This window comes from Mandrillus leucophaeus, unplaced genomic scaffold (genome assembly GCF_000951045.1).
Source record: "Mandrillus leucophaeus isolate KB7577 unplaced genomic scaffold, Mleu.le_1.0 Scaffold918, whole genome shotgun sequence".
NCBI lineage: Eukaryota > Metazoa > Chordata > Mammalia > Primates > Cercopithecidae > Mandrillus > Mandrillus leucophaeus.
Genome location: NW_012110008.1, coordinates 256399 through 266470, shown reverse-complemented (window position 1 = coordinate 266470; position 10072 = coordinate 256399). Strand labels below are relative to the sequence as shown.

The window sequence follows — 10072 nt, the reverse complement described above, 5'->3', positions numbered from 1 at the left end:
AGGGATTGCATTGGGAGTTATACCTGATGTAAATGACGAGTTGATGGGTGCTGACGAGTTGATGGGTGCAGCACACCAACAGGGCACAAGTATATATATGTAACAAACCTGCATGTTATGCACATGTACCCTAGAACTTAAAAGTATAATAATAATAATAATAGTAATAAATAAAATAGTGAAAAACAAACTCCATTCATAACAACAAAACCTATAAAAACAGAAATAAACTTAATGTGAAGAAAATATGTTCGACAATCCCAGAAGTCATAACAATCCTGTATAGAAAAAGAATTTCCCTATTAGATATTTTTAAAATACTATAAAATTCAAGCACTCTGTTAATTGCAGAAGATGAGTAGGTCAAAAGAACAGCATGGAGAATTCAAAAACTCCATCATATGTAGAAATTTAACAGTATAAATGTGGCATCTTAATAAGGAAAGGATTAATTTTTCAACAAAGGATATTTGGATAGTTAGCTATCCAAAAAATACAAAACAAATGCATATAGCATAGAGGTGGCCATATTAAAACATAAAGCTATAAAGTAATGTAGGAGAATAGTTTTAGAATCTCGGGGTGGGAAAGGACTTTCTGAGTAAGACAAAGAACTCAGAAACAATAAGGAAAATAGGTTACTTTTGAGCCCACAAGTCAACAGAAATAACTATAAAAAAACTTTAAATTGTGATTGAGCCAAAAGCACCAAAGAGAAATTTAAATACAATAGATAACTGGGAAGAAAAATTTGTAAATATTTTTAAATAAACATAATATATACAGAGCATCTAAAAATCAATAAGGAAAAATTAATCCACTCAAAAAAGCCCAAAGGATACGAGGAAGCTATTACAGAAAATTAATTTAAATGTTTTATAGTAGAGGAATAGCTAAATAAGCTAATACTATGCAACCATTAAAAAGAAATAGATTTATATACACTGCCATGGGAAGATTTACAGTCTGTCTTGCTCAGTAAACAAACACATGAATGAATAATATTTATAGTACAGTGTCATTTACATAAAACACCCAAGATAAATAGGGAGATAGACCATGAATCAATGACATGTTGATAGATAGATAGACAGGCATAATAAACTATGGAAATTGAGTGAAGAATTGCTTAGGATGAACATGCTGATACACTACTTTTGTAGCTAACTGTATAACTCGGTGTCAATATAAAAACAGATATTTTGTTACATTGTAGCCAATATTTCATTGCACTAATCATATTTTCCTTTTAAACTACCCTAATAGCACATCCCTCCAACCTTAGAATCTCTAACTCGCTCCACACTGCTCTGCCTGTCCGCCATTGGGATGATTTCTTATGCTACTCCTGTGTTCCTGGTTGCTCTCCTGCCCCTTGGTGTCGCCTTTTATTTTATCCAGAAATACTTTCGGGTTGCCTCTAAGTAAGTAAAACAGCGTCCCATTCATTCTCAAAAGCTTATCTACGGTCAGCCTTCTCTGTTCATGGGTTCTGCCAACAACAGATCAAACATATTTGGAAAGAAAACATTCCATGAAGTTCCAAAAATCAAAACTTGAATTTGTCACGTGCCGAGTACTACATTGAATACACACTGATGAAGCGATGTGTGATGTGTTGCCACTGAATTAAATAGAATGAGTAACATAGAGATGATTTAAAGTATATGGGATGATGTATGTAGGTTATATGCAAATGTCACCCATTTTATATAAGAGACTTGAGCGTCTGCAGATTTTGGTATCCATGGGAGGTTCTGGAATTATTTCCCCATTTGGACGATTGTATTCGATTTACTGTGATCTACATTTGCTGTAGTGTTTTTCAAGATAAGATGTGGAATTTAGAAATGCAACCTATTTGTAACATGATGAAATCTATCCTGACATTATGATTCATTTAGGTATCAATTAATATTATAATTATACCTATAATTGGTTGTCTGGGCCTTACCTAGCCCTGGACATATATTAACATGTGGATTGACCTATTGAGTTTTGAGTCCTAAGACTGCCAAATTTTTCATTCCATGGTCCTTTTTCTGAACATGACATTGATAGAAAACAAAAAATCAAACCTAGGCCAGGCGTGGTGGCCCATGCTGTAATCCCAGCACTTTGGGAGGCCAAGGCAGGCGGATCATGAGGTCAGGAGTTCGAGACCAGCCTGACCAACATGGTGAAACCCTATCTCTACTAAAAATACAAAAATTAGCCGGGCGTGGTGGCACCTGCCTGTAATCCCAGCTATTCAGAAGGCTGAAGAAGTAGAATCGCTTGAGCCCGGTTGGCAGAGCTTGCAGTGAGCCGAGATCATGATACTGCACTCTAGCCTGGACAACAGAGTGAGACTCTGTCTCAAAAAAAAAGAAAAAAAAAACACAAACATAATCCCAAAGAGTAAGTGATTTAATATTATTATACTCTACAAATGGGAAAAAATTATTTGCTTAGAATTTGTCATTTACTGAGATGTTGAATAAATGAAATATAATACCAGCTGTTTCAAAATTTCCAGTTTAACTTTGAAACCCCGCTATAAATAGTAACGTTTGTTATTTCAACAAATACTAAGCACTCATTGTGTCGCAAATAGCTGTGTTAAGCCATGTGACAGGTGAAGAGCAATATGACAAGGACCTGTTCTCAAGAAATATATAGTCTCTTAGGAAGATAAAACATATACAAAGTAATCCTAATATGTGGATTAAGTGCTAAAATAAGAAGGCAGGTATTGAGTTTATTCAGGAAATTGAAAATGTTAATACGACTTGAGTGCAGGGAAGGTGAAATAAAATAGGTGGAGATAAGAAGAAAAGAAGAATTGTAGTTGGAACCTCTGAATGTAACTTTTCATAATTTGAAGAAATAGTTGTTTCTCCCTCTTAGCTATGAATTAGGGTCCTTGAAATGTCAGGGATCCATATTTAGTCTGTTTTTTCATCCCTAGACTCATTGTCTTTGCTTGAAGCAAATTCTGACCACAACAGAGAAGCTAGTAATCAAATTCACATTTCATTTCTTCTGATACTATTGCTGGTCTACATGCTGGTGGGCCAAAGAAGTTCAGAGTTATTTCATTACTGCTGACAGTTTCCAAATCTGTCCTTGCCTTCTCAACACTGATATCAGTCATGTCTTTCTTTAATTACATACTCATTTGGTCCTATTATTGCCCTTTAGCAATACAAATGGAGTGCAAAGTTTAGGAAAATATTCCTAGTCCATTACAAATTTGAATTGTGAATTCTGTTCAGCATCAGTGAGAATAATCTGTTAGAGACTAAAGTATGGAGAGGACGGTTATTTTAAAGAATAAATATTGACAATGGATTTTACACTATTCTTGTTTGAAATTATCAGAAAGTTAGCAAATATAACCATATGATATTAAACCTCACAGACAAGGATCCTTCTAGATGTTGAGGTTCTTTAGAACTCATCCATGTTGAAAAGTTCAGGCAGCTTAACATGACATTTTTGAATACACTAAAGAGAACTTAAGTGGGGAACTAGCTACAGGAAATGCTCTGAAAAAATGAATATCTAAAATCATGGGTCGAATGCATGCTTAGCTTTGTAAGTAACTGTTTCCTTCTTGCAAGAATACAAGATCAAGCTGTGCCCTCACCTCTTTGGTTTTATCAAACAGAGTTTTATAAACAAAGCTTCCTCCTTCCACAGTATTTTTCCTTCACTCCAAACCTCAATGTAGTGACCACCTGTTGCTTGTGTCAGATTTACAAATAGCCATTTGGTTTTATGTTTAAAAATAACAGACTCTTCACATTCCTTCATATTCCTTCTCCCACTTCCTTCTATCTTTCTCTCCCCAAATCCCCATGTGAAAATTCTGAATGAGGGAATCCATTTTAGAAACTCCACTTCGAAAAGACTTGCGTTTGTTTTGGGAACCAGACTACATTGGCAGCCAGGAATGGCCTAAGTAAGATTATGGGACCATGTTCATCCATTCAGTTGACCCTCACAGGTGAATGCCAACACTACTTCTCTAATATTCTCAACCCCAAAAACCTAGAGAAGGGCAGGAAAAAAGGTCTGAAAAGTAAAAAATGGAATGCATTGAAACATGTGGTATAACTGTTAGCCTATCTTCTGTAAATTCTAGCTCATATGGTTTAAAGAAAAGTTGTCATGAATATATCTCTATCAAAAGGGTCAGATTCAGGCATTTCCATTCATTCAGTGTATGTCTGTGTTTTATGTACCTGTGGTTCCTTAGAGAAACTGTGAATGGAAGTTCTATGAAGGCAAGGATTCAAACTCACTGTGCGCAAAACTAAACTCATTATCTTTTCCCTCCAAATGTCTTCTTTCTGTGCCCTTGACCACCACTCTGGGAAACAGCACTGTCATTTTTCAAGTCTGCTAAACTACAAATAGCCAAGCTATATGTGACTCTTGTTTACCCAGTGAAAACTAATCGATCATTACAGCAAATAGGGCTTCTTCTGACTGTCTCACATTCCCCTACTTCTTATTTTAAACTTGACCAGCATCATACTAACACTGAACTTTTTAAAAAATACTCTTGTATGGACTATATTAACTGATCCTCCTCATTCACCCATTCTTTTTCATCCTGTACATTGTCTCCCAAGTTATGTTGATTAAAGGATTAAAGGACAGTTCCAATTACCTTCTTTCTTTTTTTTGAGACAGCGCCATGCTTTGTCACCCAGGCTGGTGTGCAGTGGAGTGATCTTGGCTCACTTCAACCTCTGCCTCCTGGGTTCAAGTGATTCTCCTGCCTCAGCCTCCTGAGTAGTGGGATTACCGGTGTGCACCACCATGCCTGGCTAATTTTTTGGTAGAGAGAGGTTGTGCCATGTTGGCCAGGCTGGTCTCAAACTCCTGGCCTCAAGTGATCCACCTGCCTCAGCCTCTCTAAGTGCTGGGATTACAGGTGTGAGCCACCGCGCCTGGCCAGATTACCTTATTTCTAGTCTTCAGTGATTTTTTTCAGCCCACTAAGGATATTTCTACCATCCACTGTCACCCTTACAAGACCGTATCCTTTACATAGCCTCTTCCCACTACAACAGCCCTAAAGGACTCTGGGCACCAGAGAGATTGAACTTGCAAGATTCTTCAGACACCAGTGCTTGTTCTTGTTATTTTTCTTCTTGTCTATTTTGTTGAAGCCCTCATCAAGCTTAAGGTCTGGTGTAAATTCTACCTGCTTAAGGAAAATCCCACCGGTGTCCTAGGTATAAATTAAGTACTCATTCCACTAAGTCCTGTAGCAGTTTACTTTGGCTGTTACACAGAGCTGATAGTTTTGTACAACACATTATGTTCAGCCTCTACCTGTATTCATTCTATACCCATCTTTCTCTTCCTCTTTAGATTGTAAGCTGTTGAAGTTTTTGTTAATTGAGGGTTAGGGGAAAATAATTTCAATGATGAAAACAAATACAGTGACAAAATAACCTTCTCTTAAATAATAAACATGGCAGTTTTTGAGTCTGGATGCACGTGAAGTTTATTTTTGCCCCTGTCTCTACTAGGGACCTCCAGGAACTTGATGATAGTACCCAGCTCCCCCTGCTCTGTCACTTCTCAGAAACAGCAGAAGGACTCACCACCATTCGGGCCTTTAGGTGAGTAAACACATTTTTATATTAGCTGACTAGGCAATTACATCATCAACAAATATTTTTCTACAAGTAACTGATCATTGCTTTCATTTTGTTTGATCTCCCCATTGTGTGCCTGACAGTGTACTAAACCAGAAATAAGAAAAATGTGATGTCAATGATCAGAGTTAGAGTTTACTCCTCCAGAATGCTAACTATAATAAAAGATGAAGCAACAGATTGGAAAAATACTAGCTGTGTGACTAGGATGAGGCATCTGAATTCCCTAACCTTGGTTTCCTCATCTATTAAATGGAGAAAGTCAGTTTCGCTTCTTATGGTCATTGGACTAATTGATATTATCCCTGCAAAGCATTAACCACATTGACTATTGAAGAAGCATCCAATAAACAAGTTAAAATAAATGTATAAATAATAATAGTAATAATAATTCTCACAAAAGGAATACTATTGCACCAAAGTTGTTTTAGAATTTAATCCTTTTTATTCAAGGTTTGTAAACAGAGTAATAACCTAAACTTTTGATCAAGAGTGTTTACTTTCAAAAAATTACCTATCCCAATTTTCCTGTTCAAGTCAGATTAGCAAGGAGGTGGTATTACTGAATATTTCATTTAATCTAGAAAATTGATTTTTTAGTGTTATATCTTTCTGAAATCCTAATTGCAAATATATATAAATTTTAACCAGAGATTTTTCTAACCTAAGAAATTTATTTTTAAATATAGAATTGGGTCACAGAGTAGAATATAAAGAGACAACTATCCACAACATTATGTTCCACAGCATATGTACCTAATCTATGTAGGTGGCATCATGAAGCATTCACGCTTTCTGCACTGGTATGTTTTTTCATCATAATGTGCAATCCCTTTTATTGGAGATGTCAAAATTATTTATTGGCATTGAATGTAGATAATAACATGAAGTTTATATTCTAATAACCAGCAATGATCAGTGGTATTAATAAGTACACCATACTAAAGATGACTTTTTGCACCAAATAAGTCCTTTCAATTCAATTTATTTGAGAAATAGCTGAGTCCTGAACATATGCCAGGTACTATTCTTGCTGTCAACATATAAAGACTAAAAAGACACGGCCTTTCATTGCCAACCAGCAAAAAGTGGCACTGTTGCCCTCCTTCCCCACATCCTCTCAACATACACCTGCCATGTTATCCTTTTTATTTCCTTTGTGATATTTATCTGAGTATTTTAAATCATCTTTTTTATTTGTTTACAAGTTATCTGTCCTTTCCAAGTGGAATGTAAGCCCTATCAGATCCTCCCCGCTTTTTCGTTCTTTCTTTTTTATTATTTTTTGTTTGTTTTTTGTTTGTTTGTTTGTTTTGCTGTTGTAGCATCATTAGCTGGGAAAAGTGCCTGGGGCTAAGTAAGTGCTCAATAAATATATATTGACTAAGTAGCTAGCATGGGCTGTGTTAAGGAGCTCACAGCCTAGTAGGAGAGACGGTTTAAGAAAAAAATAGCAACACAGCATTATACATAGTCTAATATCACAAGAAACAACTCTGTCAGAGAGTAGGGTAGCACTCTGTCTAGAAGGAATGGAGAGATAATTATTGACCACAAATCTCTGAATGATGAATAATTGACCTGGCAGATACAGGAGATAGAATATTCAAAGACGATGTAACAGATGTGTGAAAACATAAAGATTTCTATTTTATACAGAAATCAAAAGAGTCCAGTGTTGTTGGAACATAGATTAAGTACAGAGAAGGTGGCTATGAGGATAAGGCTTGAAACCATAGTAGAGGCCAGTACATAAAGGGCTTTGATAAGTACCTTTAAATAACTTAGACTGGATTTTTTCAATGTGAGGTAGTCACTGAAGAATCTTCAACAGGAAAGTGGTATGATCAGAGTTGTGTTCATCACAATAACTCTGGGATACTATTATGAACTAGGGATGGTTAACGCCCAAGGCAAAGAGACTCCAGGAGGCTGTTGCAATGGTCCACATGAGAGATTACAAAGGCAGGCTAAGGAACTAAGGACTGGGAGAGAAAGCACAGATTTAAGGAATATTTAGGAAGTGGGACCAATGAGATTTAGGGGCAAATTGAATGTGAAGAATAAGGTTGAGGGAGAAGTTGAAGATGATTCCTTCTAAGTTTCTGATTCCAATGAGTAGGTAGTTTTCCAGGTTAGGAAATTGAAGATGATGTGGAGGATTGGAGAAGGAGTTCATGAGTCTGGTTATGAACAGGTGTAGGTAGCAATGAGATATCCAGCTGGATATTTTTTATGGTCATTTTGGTATACAGGTCTGGTGTCTAAGATATATCTAAAGGCAGAAGATAACAGGTTTGAGTATCATTCTTTTATGGATAATAGTTAAAGTTTTGACCATGGATTTGATTGCTGAGGGAGAGGGTGTAGATTAAGAAAAGAGGAGCTTGCACAAAAATTTCAGACTACCAGCACTTAAAGAACAAGTAGATAAAAAAGATCCTGTGGAAAATAGGATCTGCCAATTGCTGCCTCATTAAACAAAGCTGGTCCTCTTAGGTTAAGAGGAAGATAGGTTATGTTACTTGTATCTCCCAATATCCTTTTATATTTGGCTAACCAGTGCTTATCTCACTGCTGAAATATCAGTCCATGATTGTCATCTACTGTGGGAAGCCTTCTCTGCATGTTAGAATGTAGAGTTCGTGTCCTTCTTAGGTCTCTATGTTAAGTTGCATCCTAAACTTAGCATGCTGCACCATAATCAACTGTTTGTGTATTTGCATTCCTCTACAAGATTGGGAGCTACTTAAGAGCTGGTAATGTGTCCTTTGCCTTAATCTTTAGAATATTAACAGAGTCAGTCACATAGTAGGTGTCCAAATGTTCTGTGAATAAATTAAAGAACACTTCATTGCTCAACCTACTACTTTCTGCTAATATCTCCATGACTCTTTACTTCAACATCTGTCTGCTTCCAGCCCTCCTAATTTGGACAGACTGTTTGAATTCCGTTCCCAGTCAGCTTCCTCAGTAAAGGGGAAGGGTTTTTGTTGCCCCTTGTCGTGGTCTCAGTCTTTCAAATAAATATCCTATTGAGCTCCTCCTGCTCCTGGCCAACCCCAACACAGGCCAGCCTGATGCCATCAAATCCAAACCAGTGCCTTCTTTACGGAAAGAGGATTCACATCTTGGCAACCTTGATGTTGTGACTACTGTTTTAGCAAGTTGGTCCCTGATAGATCAACTGTCCTATGAGTGAGAAGTTAATGGTGGGAAAGATCAATTCACTGGGCCCTCTCTTCACATGCTTACTGTGTGTTTGTGTGTGTGTGTGTGTATAAAATGTTACATATGCTATATGTATATTGTCATATATATATATCATTTTCAGCCCCTCTTTTATTTCTCTGGATGTATATATATCCAGATAGGAGAGGCCAGCACCCAAGCACTTTGCCTCCCTAGAGGCCATTAAAGGCTCTTAAGTGGTCAGCTGAAATTTTTGATAGCCCTTTATCCAAATGACACCTTCTGGAAAGCAAACCTTTACCTGTAGCAGCTCTACCTAGGTCAGGCACAGGTCTGGAAAGCCTAAGGGACTGCTCTACCTATGTTTGATGCATATTACCCTAGGTAACACCACTGTAATGCACCTTAATTCAGCCTTGTCTGCTTCCTTCCAATACCTCAATGACATATAAGTGCCAAATGTTAATACTTAGTAGGGCAGAACCCATCTTCCTACTAAGGGGGAGAAATTCAGACCAGTTGAGAAAATAAGCCATCTAAGTGGTAGGCAAAAAATCAGGATAGTGGTATCCTTGGAGTTAATCACGTGAGCATTTTAAAAAGAAATTGAATGGTCAATAATAATAACAACATAAAAGAAGAATAAAAAGAATTAAAAGTGTCCATTTGATATGGCAGCCATGAAGCTATTGGGAACCTTAGTAAGAAAAGTAAAGATAAAGTGGAGAGGATAGAAGGCAAAATTCAGAGGGTTAAAAAATTAATTGGAAATCAGAACATGGACATGGCAAGGAAAAACTACTCTTTCAAAGAGTTTTACTGAGGTGGGAAGGAGTTTAGGAGAGCTCACTAAAAGAAGGAGCTTTTTTACTATTGTCTTTTCATTTTTAAGAGAGTAATGAACTAGACATTTTCAAAGACTGAAGGGAAGAAGTGAAGATATAGGCAGGATGGGGCAGTTAATGGAGAAGATTATTACAACAGATTAGCAGGAACATGTTAAGTGTCCAAGTGTGAAGACCAGTTCAGCATGAAGAGTATTTGGTATATAGCTCCTTTATGAACGTAAGAAAACGATCTGAATAGATTCAGGAAAACTAACAGGTAAAAAACAGGAAGTTGATGAGTTCAACATCTAACAGCCTCTGTTTTCTCTTTGAAGGATAGGGGAGGTCATCTTCTGAGAGGGATGGGGACGAGAACAAGGCAGAGCATCGTGA

At 36.9% G+C, this 10072-nt stretch overlaps 1 protein-coding gene across 1 annotated transcript in view; it reads left to right on the top strand.

The window, feature by feature from the left end:
- The window catches only part of ABCC9 (ATP-binding cassette, sub-family C (CFTR/MRP), member 9), a 145992-nt gene that overhangs the window by 102197 nt on the left and 33723 nt on the right, over positions 1 to 10072 (top strand). The window contains exons 30-31 of the mRNA XM_011969874.1: positions 1267 to 1424; positions 5532 to 5624. Of these exons, the coding sequence (XP_011825264.1) occupies positions 1267 to 1424; positions 5532 to 5624 (251 nt within the window). The remainder of the gene's footprint in view (positions 1 to 1266; positions 1425 to 5531; positions 5625 to 10072) is intronic.